The sequence below is a fragment of the Anolis sagrei genome, chromosome 9 (genome assembly GCF_037176765.1).
Source record: "Anolis sagrei isolate rAnoSag1 chromosome 9, rAnoSag1.mat, whole genome shotgun sequence".
NCBI lineage: Eukaryota > Metazoa > Chordata > Lepidosauria > Squamata > Dactyloidae > Anolis > Anolis sagrei.
The window spans coordinates 23,433,874-23,449,550 of NC_090029.1; the positions used below are offsets into that span (position 1 = coordinate 23,433,874).

Sequence of the window (15,677 nt, forward strand, 5' to 3'; positions counted from 1 at the left end):
TCTCTTCCTCTCCCCTTTATATAAAAAATGAGGTTTTTCAATTACACATTGCACCAAGCTTGCCAAGGGATTATCTGGTGTTAGGCTCCTCCGAGCTGTGAACATAGATGCGATAATCTTTTAAAAGAAGGAAGAAGGGAACTTGACACGTTCCCTCCGGCAGTTCGTTCTAACTAGCACTCATCTATCCACACGCCAGCCAATTTCCCCACTTTCACAAAGTAGCAAGAAAAGGAATAAAAACAGTGTTGAAACCCAAACTATTTGGATCGGAACCCATAGTTCTGCTGATGAAATTCAAAGTCCTAATCCAAAGGTTCCCAAAATAAGGCCTGCAGGCCAGATCTGGCCCTTTAAAGTCATTTACTTGTGCCCCATTCTAAACTTTAGACCAGGCATGGGCAAACTTAGGCCCTCCTTTCAGGTATTTTGGACTTCAATTCACACAATTCTCCATCTGTTGGGGGTGCTTTGAGTGCAATCTTCCTGCTTTTTGGCAGGGGGTTGGACTGGATGGCCCATGAGGTCTCGTCCAACTCTATGATTCTATGAATCTATAATTCCTAACAGCCTCAGGTTCTTTCCTTTTCTTCACCCAATTCCTTATCTAATGTTGCAGTTTCTGCCTCCTCTGACTGACCTTGAAGCCCTGCACTTTTCAGTCAGCTGAGGGGGAAAAGGAAAGTGCCTGAGGATGTTAGCAATTGTGGGAATTGAAGTCCGAAAGTCCTGGAGGGCCCAAGTTTGCCCAGGCCTGCTTTAGACTATCGTCGCTACCATTCATGCTATCTCCATCCTCTTCTTGCTCCTTAACTCTCCTTTCCTTTCCTTTGGTTTCTCTATCTTCCTTCAAAACGGATTCTCTCCATCTCCCTCTTGCTTCTTAACTCTCCTTTCCTTTCTGTTCCTTTTCCCTTTCTCTATTTTTCCCCAAAAGGGAGAGAATCCTCTCCATCCCATTGTTGCCCCCTCCAAAACATAGGCAGGGAAGGAGGGAAGAAAGAAAGAAAGTAAGAAAGAAAGAAAGATAGAAGGAAAGAAGGAAAAAAGGAAGAAAAAGAAGAAGGAAAAAGAGAGGGAAGGAGAAAACGGAGAAAGAAAGGTAGGTAGGAAACAAAGAGGGAAGGAAGAGAAGAAAATGAGAAGGAAAGGGAGTGTTGTAGATCAGGCGGATGCTCCTGAGGCTGATGGGTTCACTGATGATTTAGAGAGGATTATGGGATCGCCTGTGGTATTTCCTGGGGCATGAAGTGATGAAGATTCAAGTCAGGGGAATGATGCTTCTCTCTGTGAGAAATCTGATTCAGAAAGTGCAGGGCTTCAAAGTCAGTCAGAGGAGCCAGAAACTGCATATTAGATAAGGAGTTGGGTGAAGAACTGATACAGAAGGCCTGGAGCTACAGAGATCAACAAAGGTCTTTGTTTACAGATCAAAGCAGAAAATAGACATCGTAGGTCAGAGGGATTACATGAAAAAGTTGTGGGAAAAAATCATGGGAAACTGAATGCTTTAATGTGTATCTATTAGCAACAGGAAGAGAGGAAACAGAAGGAAGGAAGGAAGAAAAAGAGAGAAAGGAAGGAAGGAAACAGAGAGGGAAGGTAGAGAAGAAAAGTACAAAGAAAAGTAGAAAGAAAGGTAGCCAACGGAGAGGGAAGAGAACAAAGGGAGAAATGGATTATATGACCATGTAGACTCATATAATCCATTTCTCCCTTTCTTCTCTTCTTTCCTTCTTTGTTTCCTATGTGCCTTTCTTTCTCCTGAATTAAATGAGTGTACACTTCCATATAATCCAATTTAAAGCAAATAATCTGGATTTTATATGGCAGTGTAGATGGAGCCTGAGTAACTGAGACAGAAGCTTGTGTCCCTTGCTTTCAGGTTTTGGCACTGAAATTGGTGCTGCTCCCAAATGGACAACCTGATCCAGATTGACCCCAGATCCCATCCTCCCCGGGGGTCTCTGAAGCCCCCTCATTCTTCTGTCTCGGACTTGGATGCAGCTGGAGGAGAGAGGCCTTCCTTGCCGCTCAGCAAAGAAGGTTGGAGGGGGGAAAGGCAAAGAATGCCTTGGCTGGAAGGGTAAAGACTGCTAAAGTAAACACCTCCCTGCGAGGATAAATAAACCCCAAAGAAACTCATTAACTCCTAAGTGCTTTCCTGGGAAATCTGGTTGACTCCAAAGCTGCAAGGCATGGAGGTCTTTTCTGCTGAAATACAAGTCATTCTCTAAGGAGTCAAGGAGCCGCTCTCCTTCCTCTCCGGTCTCTCTTTCTCTCTGTCCAGAAATCCAGGATTCTGGCCTAGAAACAAGCTCTTGCAAAAGGTCTTCCCATTGGGTGTATCTTTAACAGCATTGCTACTGTCTTGTCATAGCCAAGAATGGAGAATGTCCAAAGCAAGAGTAAAAAGGGAGCTGGCCATGAAAAGCTTTTGGACACTATCCTTTCTTAGGGCTATGCAGCCTCAAAAAAACTCGGCATTAATGGTGTCGTGCAACACTTGTGCTGAGCAAGGCCCTTGTGCAACCAAACCAAGGCTGCATTGACACTACAGAATGAATGCAGCTTGACACCACTTGAACTGTGGCTCAACGCTACGGGTTCATGGGAGTTGTACTTTCACAAGGTTTTCAGTCATAGCTGCCCAAAAGTGCTGGTGCTTTGCCAAACTACAACTCCAGGGTTCAATAGCATTCAATGGCAATTAAAGTGGTGTCAAACTGCATTAATTTTACAATGTAGATGGACCCTAATATAGCCATTTCTTAAAATACAGCTGTCAAAATACCCATTTCTACAAAATTCTAAATTTAAGTTATTACACTTTGGTTTGTAAACTACTACAAACATAAATGGGTTGAAACACACTTAGCATTTACAGTGGTTATATAGTTTACAAACAAGTAAGTGATAAAGATACATATGTTTGTCACAGAGGAATAATAACAAGATACAAACACATTTAGTAAGTATAAGCTGGAAGTGGCTTCTATACCATCTCCCCCCTTCCCAAAATGTGAAGTGGGCCTCTCTTTCTCTCATTGCTGGAGATGTGCGCCGGTTTTGTTGCACAAGCACTTTGCTTGGCACAAGTGTTGCATGGTGCAATGAGTGTGCAATGAGCATGTACCTGTATCCAGACGGGCTCCCGGGTGGGTCCCGGGGAGGTGAGGTTCTCCCAGTTTCCCATCCGTTCGTAGGTGAAGGTGGTCCCAGCTACCTTGTACTCGCCGTTCCACTGGATGGTCCAACCGCCATTCAGGAAGTACTTTTCTGGATCCTCGCTCCTCAAGGCCAGGAAGTTCTCCGCTTCGGCCACTTCCTCAATCTGGATCTCCCGAGCTCCTGCCGGGATCAGCCCCACATCAACGTAGCCTTGGTCAGAACAGAGGAAGGACACCTTGATGGCACCAGAAAACCTTTCTCATCATCATAAGGTTCTCCTGGGGGCTGACTCTTTCCTAGGATGCCTCTGAGCACAGTGAATGGTACCATTTCCCAGGAGGCCCTGGTCCCTCTCTGCAAAGCACAGGGAGGCCTCACCCAGTCCCTCGCGTTCCTCAAAGGTCTTGGTCACTGTCTGGCAGGTGGAGCCGTCCCCTCGACAAACGCCGCACCGGTCTTCAGCCGCAAAGGAGTCGATTTCATAGTCACAGCCCACATTCTGGAAGGAGGTGGAAGAGGAGGGAGATGGAGATGGAGAAGGTGAAGGAGAAGATGGAGCAGACGAAAAAGGGGAAGAAGGGAGATGGAGAAGGGAGAAAAAGACAGAGAAAGTGAAAGAGAAGACAGAGAAGAAGAAGGGGGAAGGAGAAGGGAAACAGAAGGTGAAGGAGAAGATGGAGAAAGGAAGGAGAAGATGGAAAATGGGAAGAAGGGAGATCGAGAAGTAGAAGCAAGACATAGAAGGTGAGCGAGAAGGAGACAGAGAAGGGGGAAAGGAGAAGGAGATGGAGCAGAAGGGAGATGGAGAAAGTGAAGTTGAAGATGAAGAAGAGAGACAGAGAAGGAGGACAGAAAAGGGGAAGGAGAAGGGAGAACGAGAAGAGAGAAGGGAGATAGAGAAGGTGAAGAGAGAAAGAGACAGAGGAGACAACAAGGAAGTGGAAGAAGTAGAAGAAAAAGAGGAGAAGAAAGAAGAGAAGGAAGAAAAGGAGGAAGAAGAGGAAGAGGGTAATTAACAAAAAGAAGAATTAGAAGAAGAATAGGAAGAGGAAAAGGAAGGTGAATTATCTGGAATTGATGGGATCACTATTTGGATCCATGCCTAAAAGGGCAGATGCATCATCAGAGACCCATATTACCACTATCGCTTCCGTCAGTTATCAAGTCATTGCTTTCTCATCAAGGTCCACCACTTCCCACCTTTATATCTCCTGCAAAAGAGACCCCAAGACCTCTGCTTACCTTGCAGATCCCATTGATGCACAAATCCCGGCTGGACGTCCCTTCATAGCAGGGGGTTCCATCAAAGACAGCATCCCGGAGCTTCTCGGCAAAATACTCATTCTCTGGGCGGCAGTGCAGTTCACAGGGGCTACCTGCCAAGGCAGAGAATGCCATTGGGAAGTTCACCAGACCAGTGGCATTTAACTGCTTCTCCCTTTGCCATTTCCATCTGTCACAAGCCAAGCCAGATCTCAGCATGTTTGGCTCAGGGATCAAGAGGCAACAGGGAAGCTGTTTCCCTTCATGCAGCGCATAGTAAAACTGTGGCCACCAGATTGATACCTTGCCAAGTGGGATCGCTTTCAAATGGGACTGGGCATACTTCACACTCATTGGTGCCATGGCTGCACGCAAGTTAGAGAAGGAAGAGAGACTTACTGTTATGAGGAACGGGAGTCCATTTGTAGAACTTCCCCTTGTAGGGCCGGGCATCAAAGCGACTGCACTGAATCTGCCGGAAAGAAGGCTGCTCTACAGAGCAGGGCTGGGTGCTGCAGACCCGGAAACGCTTCCGTTCTCCCAGGCAATACCTTCCGCCGTATTTTGGCCTTGGAAGCAAGGCAGAAGAAGAGGAAAAGCAATTTCAATTTTTCTGTTGTTTTGTTTTTAACTTTGCTGTATTATTTTTGGCCTTGGCTTCATGTTAGCCGCCCTGAGTCCCCATTGGGGAGATGGTGGTGGGGTATAAATAATAATAATAATAATAATAATAATAATTATTATTATTATTGTTATTTCAACCTCTCTGAGTCATGAAGACACCCTCCCTGCTTTCGTTTCATAGCTTCCAGCTCTTTGCACTGGGGTTAGAATCCTGAGAGAATGGACTCCTGACAAAAAAGCGTCATCCCTTCCTCCAAGCTATTGCCATGTTTGCTCCTGAAGTCAAGATCTCCAGTCACTGCATGCACCCCAACACCCTGAAACCCGCTCCGCTCCCTTTGAACCAACAGACACACTGCGCACAACATCCGGCTGCTCACATGGGGCTGTCGCACTGCCTTTCCGCACTCTGCACTCCAGCTCCGCAAGTCCGGGAGCAGCTGGCCCAGGAGCCCCAGGCTGACCAGCCTCCGTTGGTGGACTCCGGCCGGTAGCCGACGTGGACACAGTCACCATCAAAGCACCACTGGGGATAGAAGGCACACCTTTAGAGCATCTGATGGGACAGCCTCCCATATCGACAGCTTGGGTCTGACATGCACTCATACATTCAGATTGTGGTGGAAACAATTTTTAAAAACTGGATAATATAGCGATGTAAACACCCTGTGCTGGGAATGGCTGCCGTCTGAGTCCCCCTCGTTGCAAACAGGCTGCAGCTCATGTGAAAGCATGCACTACATAATATAATTTTTCTACCTGGGTTATAAATATTGTTTTCCAATTCGTTCTATCATAAAAACATGGAGAAAGTTTACAAAACTCCACTAACTTTGTTATTGCATGGCATCCCGCTATAGGACCTTTTGCTCTGAATATTTTATCATAAGAGTCTCAATCAATTCAACCTAGTTTGTGGCAACCACCAAAACGAGATTTCTGGAGTAGAATAATGACTTTCAAAATAAGGACCACACAATTAAACAGGAAATACCACTTTCAAACCAGGAACAGAACATTTTTCAAATTTTGTTACATAAGGTAAAGGTTTCTCTTGATATTAAGTCTAGCCGTGTCCGACTCTGGGGGGTGGGGCTCATTTCAGTTTATAAGCCAAAGAGCCTTCGTTGTCCGTCGATAGCGCAGGATGCATGCATTTACCTTGTTCTCGTCGCATTTGGTGCCATCGACAGCAGCATCCAGCTTGGAGTGGCAAGTGTTCCCCACAGAGCACCAGAGAGTATTGCAGACGCTCTGTGGAAGGAAGGGGAAGATGGATGACCCACTCAGGAACAAAAAAAAATAATCAAATTTTGTTACATAGAATAATTTAGTTCAATGCCACTTGAACTGCCACCACTCAATATTATGGAATTACAAGGTCTTCAGCCTACTCTGCTAAAGAGGGTTGGCACCTTACCAAATTGCGATTTCCACAATTCAATAGCATTGAGTTGCGGCAGCTAACTATATTTATTCTACCATGTAGATGCACCAATTGGCACTGTATTTGGGTCCCTTGGCTACAACTGCTTCTCGTCAAGATTATGTATCTGCACTGGGTTCTGAACGCCCTGCTTCGAGTAGCATATATTCAGCAGGTTGCATTTTGCCTGAAGGACGATGGCCATGGCTTTCTTTACTTAGCTTCCCCCGGATCCAATTTGCAATGGGCTCTTCCCCATGCCAGTATCGGTCGCTTACTGGAATGGGAATGATCATAGGCAGAGCAGACCTCCTCAGCAGCCCTCTCCCCGCACCACTCTTTCCCAGCTCCCGAAAGAGGGGCCCCAGACCTCCATTCACTCCTTACGTCCATGTCGTCGCAGTAAGTGGAGTAAGGCCCATACTGGAGGCGGCACTGGTGGCTGACGTCATAAAGGACCCCTGGCGGAACGGAGGGGAAGTCGATGACGTCTTTGGTGGGAGGGTCATCCAGGCAGAGCCCCCAGCCCCGGCTGCAAAGACACCCACAAACAGAGTCAAGCATCAGGGTGAGAGCACATGGGAGGAACAACCACGGCATTTTTGTATAACATTTTCCCACCAGAGAGTGGAAGATCAAAGACAAAAATCCATCCATCTGTCTGTCTCTCCATCTATCTGTCCATCCATCCGTCTAGCCATCCATCTAGCCATCCATCCATCCATCTATCTATCTATCTATCTATCTATCTATCTATCCATCCATCCATCCATCCATCCATCCATCCATCAATTCGCCTAGCCATCCATCCATCTATCTATCCATGCATCTATCTGTCTAGCCATCTATCTATCCATCCATCTATCTATCTAGCCATCTATCTGTCTAACCATCCATGCATCCATCTAGCCATCTATTTCCATCTGTATCAATCCATCAATCCATCAGTCTAGCCATCCATCTAGCTATCTATCCACCCTTCCATCTAGCCATCTATCTATCTAACCATCCATGTTTGCACCCGTCCGTCCGTCTGTCCATCCATCCATATCCATCCATCTATTCATCTGTCTAGCCATCTATCCATCTATCTATCTAAAAGTTAAAGCATACACGTATGTATGTATGCTGTTTGGTTTGTACCACAAAGGCTCATCCATGTCTTGATGTATCTGGACCAAACTTGGCACATGGACCCTTCATTATCCAAGAACAAAATCCAAACATGGGCAATACCAGGTATATAGTCCACTATGTATATAACACACCCAACATCCCACCGGAATATTCAAAAATAGCCCCAATTATGTCCTTTGAGTATCACAAAACCTTGAGAAGAAGAATCCTGCACTGAAGAATTCAGGGCTCCAAAATGGATTTTTTGCACAGGAAATCATACTAATAGAAAACAATATTATTTTCTGCACTGAAAATGTTTTCTGCACTGGGAATGCATTTGAATTTTGTGCAGAATATGCCCTGAACCGTGCTTAGTCTTCAAAGGTTGCACCATATTTTAACTCTGTCTTGCATTGAGAGGGAAAATGCTAACATGGGGACTCTTTATTCTGAGGAGGGAGATAGGCTGCCTTTACATTGCTGTAACTTGCATTGTGTCGTATTTATCATTAGCTGCCTTGAGTCCCCCTATATTCGGAGAAAAGTGAGGTGAAAACTAAATAAAAAACAACATCCCAGAAAGAACAACAACAAAAGAGGATGGTCTGCTGTCCAAGGCTGGATCTTCACTGACCATTTAATGCAGTTTCAAACTGCATTATACGGCAGTGTAGATGGGGGCCCAAGTGACTGTATTTTGGCCAGAAGATGGCTTCAAGGAAGCCGTCTTGGGGGCCGCATGGAAGGGATGCTATTTCTGGAAGGAATGCACATTTTGGGCAACCCCCTCCTTTTCCTGCTCCGATGGAGACAGGCATTTTGGGCCTCTTTTTCCCTCCTTGTGAGGAAGGAGAGAAGGAGACGTCTGGCACGTCATTATTCGCTCGACTGTGATGAAAATGGGACCTGGCTGTGTTTATTCCGGGAGTGTTTGATACATGAAAGGGCCCAGCTGTCCCTCCGGAAAATCCAGCTGCGGAGAGGAAGCAGTGTGCGGTCACAAAGAGGTCCTTTGGCCAAGAGGCAAGGGACCGGCAGCGGACAAACGGAAGGAGCAGACAAAAAGAATACAGCAGAAGACCCTTCTTTCCTCCACTTCCCAACAAAGGCCAGCAATGGATCCTGGGGGTCTCCTCCATGTGGAACCGACCACCAAGCTGCCTCCCTCCCCCCACCCAATGGAACTGGCTCCAGAAACCACATTATGGCTGCACCAATGCTGTGCACACACAGAGGCCCCAGCCCTGGTTGCAAAGAGAGCCACAATCAGAGTCATGCATCAGGGTGAGAATGTATGGGAGGAACAACCACAGTATCTATGTATATATAACATTTTTCCATCAAAAGGTGGAACATCAAAGACAAAAATACACCTGTCCATCTGCCCATCTGTCTTCCATCCATCCGATTATCCATCCATCCATCTGTCCGTCCATGTGTCCATCTATTCATGCATCTATCCATCCATCCGTCCATCTGCCTGTCTATCCATCCGTCTGTCTATCAATCCATCCACCCGTCTATCCATGCATCCATGCATCTATCCATCCATTTGTCCATCTATCCATTCATCCATCCATGCATCTATCCATCCATTTATGCATCTATCCATCTGTCTGTCCATCCATCTGTCTCCTCCTTCCATCCAGCTGTCTGTCTATCCATCCATCTATCATGCATCTATCCGTCCATCCGTCCATCCATCCATCTATTCATGCATCTAGCCATCTGTTCGTCCATCCATCTGTCTGTCTATCCATCCATCTATCCATGCATGCATCTATTCATCTATCCATCCATCTCTCTATCCATCCAGCCATCCATTCATGCATATACGGATGTCCATACGTCTATCAATGCATCTATCCATCCATCTGGCCAGCCATCTATCCATCCATTCATCTCTCCATGCATATATTAATCCATCCGTCTCTCTATCTACCCATCCACCAATCCATCTGCTATCCACCTCTCAGCAATGGCCAGTAATGGATCCTGGGGGCCTTCTCCGTGCAAAACTGACATCCGGAATCCACATTATGGCTGCACCAATGCTGTGTGTACAACATGAGAACCCAAGCCATTCCCAGCAGGGCCAGATCAGGCATTTCTATTCCCTTGCAATGCCATCTGCAATCCAGCTGTGATCTGCAGGGACTCCTTTGTGCATTTCTGGTTCCCTAAGGAAAGCAGACAAGGAAGGAGGGGGGAGTGTGAAAGTGTGTTTGTGTTATGTGTCTAGGGGGTGGGGACGCACAGATGCAAACCTCCCAGTGACAGTCACGTGCAAAGCACAAGGAGTCTGCAGCAAACCAAGGCTAAAAATAAATGGAGGCTGGAAAGAATTTGGCTCCAGGGCCACGCACCAGTTTTTGTTAACTGATGTTGTTAATATCATTGTCTAATATGTTGATGTTGTCCAAGGGCAGCACAATCCCTTTTGCCAAAGGAAGAAGTTGCAAGCCTATGGCTACATGGGATCCTTGAGAACCCCCCTCCCCTCAAGTCCCAACTTTCCCAGCAGAAAACAACCTAGATTGGGGCAAGGAATTCTTTAGCATGCTCTCATGTGGTCCAATATGCTGTTTTGGGGGCACTTCGAAATTGCATAACCTCCTCCTTCTATTTCAGAGTGACATAAGGTCCCACCAGAGGGATTTTTGTTCATCTAAAGCAGGGCTTCCCAAACTATGGCCCGCAGTCCGGATGCGGCCCTCCAGGGCCATTCACTCGGCCCCTGCATTAACTTTAGACTTAGGACCACCCTGAGTCTGAAACATCATGAAGGCACACAACAACAATCCTAATGAACTTGAGCATCTGATCAGCCAAAAACAGGCCCACATTTACCATTGAAATACTTCCCCAGGACTGTCCGGTCCCTTCCACTGACCCCAACCAAACCCTCTCCCCATTCCGTGCCCCAAAGAAGAAAATTGGAAACGTACGGAACCCGGTCCCTTCAATGGGGTTTAATGGGGGACTTACTCGAGGAAGCGGGTGATGTACTGCCGGCTGCAGTGAGACCAGGTGAGGGGCGAGGCGTCGTACAGGAGCTGTGGAGACATGATGAAAGGTCTTTTCCCCACTGGCTCACAGTCATTGCCGCTTCCGTCATGTTGAATCCCAAAACTGCAAGAGCACAGCCCCCCAAGGGGAAGGTGAGCCGCACGCCGGGAGGACCCCACAAAGGGGCTTCTTGCAGGGCCTGATGCACACCCACTCCCAGGGCCTCCTCTTCAGGGACCACAAGAAGGGCCAAGCTACCAAGGAGGGTTTCCAAACTGGCAAGGAGTGGTAACTGGGGCCAAGCTGGAAAGGAGACCCTACAGCCCCCAAAGCTGTCTTTTCATTGCAAAAGATAGGCAGAGGAGGCCCCAATATCTGTGGGGTTTGCAGATACCAAAACCTATGAACACTTCCATTCCACTGTATGCAATGGTGGAGTAAAATGGGGTCCCTTATATACAATGGTCAAAATCACAGTTGCCTTTTTGGAATTTTATTTTGAATGTTTCTAAGCCATAGTTGGAATCTGTTGACATAGAATCAGTGGAAATGGAGGGAGGACTGTACTATTTTTACTTTCTCTCCTCCAAGAGATGCATTTTGTATTTTTAAATAAAAATTAAGACGAATTGGTTGATTGAAAAAAACAAACAAACAAACAGAATAATTGTTTGCAGTGCCTCATTCCAAGGTACAGAGACACCAATGGTGCTTTGAGGCATGTTTTGCAGGTATTCCTTTCAGCTTCCATGCCTTCTGTGTTGTGGACAGGGTAGCAATCGTGCATTCCATTATGTGGTATTGTATTGCAGCTCCCATTGTCCCCCATCTTTGGTTCTCCTGGCTCTTACCTGTGTCCCAGTTCATGTGCCACAGTGAAGGCCAACGGGAGCCCCGTGTCCTCATTGATGTTGCAGCTCCGGTGCGGCTGGCACATGCCAGAGACGTGCGACAGGCCCAGCGTCTCGCAAGGGTGGTTCATGGCAGTGCAGAGATCCTTCCTTGTTCAGATCAGACAAGACATACAGAAGGAGGAAGAGAAGATGGTTACTTACAAGTGCCCTCTGAGTGCCGAGTAAGCTTTCCAAAAACAAAAAAACAGAAGTTGAAGCTGATGGATTTAGGATAAACGAGGCCCTATGTTAGTTAAGTGATGGGGCCCCTTCCTTGGGTCCTGAAGGAAGGAAGTCTATCTGCTTGATGGCACACTCCCATAGACCACATGTTACCTGACTCATACTACTACAACTTATTACACTATGTAACATGAGTTTTGTTCCTGGGTTATAAATGTCATTTCCTAATTGGTTCAATCATAAAAACGCGGGAAAAGTTTATTAAATGGCACAAATGTTGTTTTTGCCAGAGGGACATCCTGCAGCACATTTTCCTAGTCCACTTCCCCACTGAAGCAACATGGCTGCCTTTTTCCAAATGTCCTCAGCAGTTTGACCTTTGTGCAGATAGATGTTGCTGAAGTGGCACAATTCTAAATGTGAAGGCATTCTTTTTCAGAGTGATTCCAGACATTCCAGACATAATGATAGAGTTGACAGCACTGAAAAAATTCTGTTCCTGGTTTGAAAGTGTTATTCCTGTTTAATTGTGCAGTATTTACTTTGAAATTAGTTGTTCTACTCCAGAAACTTAGTTTTTGTGGCTGCCACAAACTATGTTGAATAATGAATGGCCATCTGTGAAGAGTACTTTGATTGTGCTTTTCTTGCATGGCAGCGGGTTGGGCTAGATGGCCCATGTAGTCTCTTCCAACTCTGTGATTCTATGGTTGAGACCCGATGCGATATTCCTTGAAAAACTAGATAAAAATGTGTTACAGAATGTTCCTGCCTCGAAGACAAAGTTTTTGCAGTTTCATAAACTTTTTCCATGTTTTTATGATAGAACCAATTAGGAAATGGCACTGATAACCCAAGAACAAAAATTGTGTTACATAATGTACTACTACTAATAATAATAATAACCCGGTGGCGCAGTGGGTTAAAGCCCTGTGCCGACAGGACTGAAGACCGACAGGTCGCAGGTTCGAATCCAGGGAGAGGCGGATGAGCTCCCTCTATCAGCTCCAGCTCCTCATGCGGGGACATGAGAGAAGCCTCCCACAAGGATGATAAAACATCAAAAAAAATCATCCAGGCGTCCCCTGGTCAACGTTCTTGCAGACGGCCAATTCTCTCACAACAGGAGTGGTCGCTCCTGACACGACAAATAATAATAATAATAATAATAATAATAATAATAATAATAATAATAATGAAATAATAATAATAATAATGAACACGTCAAACTACTCTGGGACTTAGATAGCAAATTCAGATAGAGAGAGTTTTGGAGCACAATACTCCTGATTTCACAATTGTGTTAAAAAACAAAGTATGGATTGTTGTTGTTGCAATCCCAGCAGAATGGACAAGAAGCATCAGGAAAAGCTGACACGATACAAGGATTTAAAGATTGAACTGCAAAGTCTTTGGAACAAGCCAGTAAAGGTGGTCCCAGTGGTGGTCAGCACACTGGGTGCAGTGCCTCAAGACCTTGACCTGCACTTAAACACAATTGGTTCTGACAAAATTACCATCTGCCAGCTACAAAAGGCCACCTTACTGGGATCTGCGAGCATTATACACCGATACATCACACAGTCTAGACACTTGGGAAGTGTCCAACGTATGATCCAGTACAACAGCCAGAAGAATGATCTTGCTGTGGACTCATCTTGTTGTGTTTCTAATAATAATAATAATAATAATAATAATAATAATAATAATAATGGCTCCCACTGGCTTGGAGGGCACATTATTATTGTCAGCCGAAGTCACCAAGGAAAAGCAGGACTACCTGGTGAGCAGGATGGCCACGTCGTGGTGCAGCGGGTGAGAGTCCCCTTTGATGTTGATGGCTTTCTGCCACTTGCAGAAGCTTCTCAAGGTGTTGTCTGCGTGGTGGGTGATTTTGAGGTCCTCCTACAGAAACAGAGATCGGGACCCAAACTGTTGGATGTGATACTCGACGATGCCAAGGACGTGAGAGAACAAGATGGCCAAAAGAATATCCCAAAACATCAAAAGGAGTGCAGCGTTGAGGCTAAAAGGAATCATATTCCCATCCTACTATGTGAGCCTTGTCCCGTTTTCAGCTGAGTACTCAACCCAATAAACCAACATTGACAGAAGCATGATTTCCCACAACTGCACTTATCCTTTGGAAAGAGCGGTAACCTGAGGAGGAAAAACTAACCAACTGCTGGAATTACTCTAGGGAGAAAAAAAACAGCTGCTGTTTGTAGGGTTTTGTCCATAGGATTAGAAGGAAATCTTACTGAGTGGCTGGAAGCAACACCACAAACACAATAAGCTTGGTGTACAACAACCCTACTATTTGTGGTGAAGGGACCAAGGCAAAGAAAAATGGAAAATTACCATGCCAGGGAAGGTTTCGACAAAGCGGGGGGGGGGGGGGGGGCTGAGAGGGAGATAGTAACTTTCTAGCCAAAGCAACAAGGAAAATTAGATGGAAAAGGAGAAAGTTCAACTGGATGATCTGCCAGCCTAGAAGAGGGGGAAATTGTTGTGAATTGCTGTTGTAAGTTGCTGATAAGGAGGCACCAGAAGAGAACAAAGAGGAAAGAGAAGTATAAATGAAATAGTTTGTGTGCACATGCTTAAAACCTTTTGACTATAAAATACTGTGAGCTGCATCTCAGAAGGGTGGCACTTTCTTCCTTGTCGACCCAACAGGGAAATTTGTTCAAATAAATACATTGTACCCAATCTCCTCGCTTCATAGTGTCTAATTGAATAGAGACCCTAGTGGATTTGGGGTTGCCTTTTAAAAGGGACACAGCAGCGGTTCTCAAGTTGTCAGACTGTACTAATTCCAGATCTGTATTGCAATTCTCTCCCCATTTTCTTACCTCCTCCTCTTCCAAAAAGATCAGGCGCACAACGGAGATGTGGATTGGGTTCCCAATGCTGGCATCGTGGAACAAACCAGCCACCTGGATTGTGGAATAAAGGGAAACAGTAGAGGAAACACATGGAAAGGGAAGTATCACTCTACTCCCCGGCACGCACACAAAAAGACTTTGAGATGTTACTTTTGTTGGACTACAACTCCCAAGATCCCCCAGCATTTGGAGGACTTGTACTCCAATATTTTTTTCACCCATTCCAAAGCTCTGCGTGCCGTTTATAGGTTGCGAATTGAGCAGTAATGCCTGCCTTTTTTTCCTCAAGCCTTTCTTGGGAAATGACCATACATCATTGGAGAGCTTTATTGGTGGTAAATAGCTGCAGAGCGTCGTCTTCAGCAGACAGAAATACCCCAAGGCTTCATTTGAATCCCCCCACTGGAAATGGGCCCTAAACAATACATTTTCCCCCAAACTATCCTGCAGCAAATGCTCCATATTTCAGACCTGAATGTAATGGAAGGCTGCTGGAAAATAGATCTAGAACAAGGTGAAATGAAGCAAGGGAACGGAACCGCTCAGATCCATTGTAATAGGTAAGAGCATAGTTGAACCAAAGGGCTGCCACTTAGGGACTATTGAAAAGGACTATTCCCAGCCATCTAAAGCATATGCCACATTGTTCCTCTCTTATGTCAAGGACTCTAGAAACTATCTGCCTGGTGCCATAGTTAAATCCATATTCAGACTTTCTCTGATTGCATCTACACTGCTGAATGAATGCAGTTTGACCCCACTTGAACTACCATGACTCAATGCTATGAAATCATCAGAACCTTGAGCCATGACAGCTTTAAGAGGTGCCAAACTGCATTCTTTCCAGGGTGTAGATCAGTGGTTACCAACCTGTGGTCCGTGGACCACCAGTGGTCTGCAAGAACTAAAATATGGTCCACGGCCTCACTGTTACTACACCGTTGTAATGAGTCTGGTTTCACAAAACCCTCTAATATTGCCCGAAACTTATTAAATATAGTTTTCTGTGATCGAGCAAATGGTGACTACTGGATAGGATATGTTCTGTATCAGAAACTAGAGCTGGTGTGGTCTAGCCAATGCAATTTTCTGAATCAGCAC

General features: G+C 45.6%; 1 protein-coding gene across 1 annotated transcript in view; it reads right to left on the reverse strand.

Annotated features, from left to right (window-relative positions):
• The window catches only part of ADAMTS7 (ADAM metallopeptidase with thrombospondin type 1 motif 7), a 43,046-nt gene that overhangs the window by 22,070 nt on the left and 5,299 nt on the right, over positions 1 to 15,677 (reverse strand). Inside the window, exons 5-15 of the mRNA XM_067471372.1 lie at positions 14,544 to 14,627; positions 13,469 to 13,593; positions 11,464 to 11,613; positions 10,592 to 10,735; positions 6,872 to 7,016; positions 6,220 to 6,312; positions 5,439 to 5,584; positions 4,834 to 5,003; positions 4,414 to 4,547; positions 3,550 to 3,670; positions 3,137 to 3,381 (exon numbers count right to left, since the gene is read on the reverse strand). Coding sequence (XP_067327473.1) covers positions 3,137 to 3,381; positions 3,550 to 3,670; positions 4,414 to 4,547; positions 4,834 to 5,003; positions 5,439 to 5,584; positions 6,220 to 6,312; positions 6,872 to 7,016; positions 10,592 to 10,735; positions 11,464 to 11,613; positions 13,469 to 13,593; positions 14,544 to 14,627 — 1,557 coding nt within the window. The remainder of the gene's footprint in view (positions 1 to 3,136; positions 3,382 to 3,549; positions 3,671 to 4,413; positions 4,548 to 4,833; positions 5,004 to 5,438; positions 5,585 to 6,219; positions 6,313 to 6,871; positions 7,017 to 10,591; positions 10,736 to 11,463; positions 11,614 to 13,468; positions 13,594 to 14,543; positions 14,628 to 15,677) is intronic.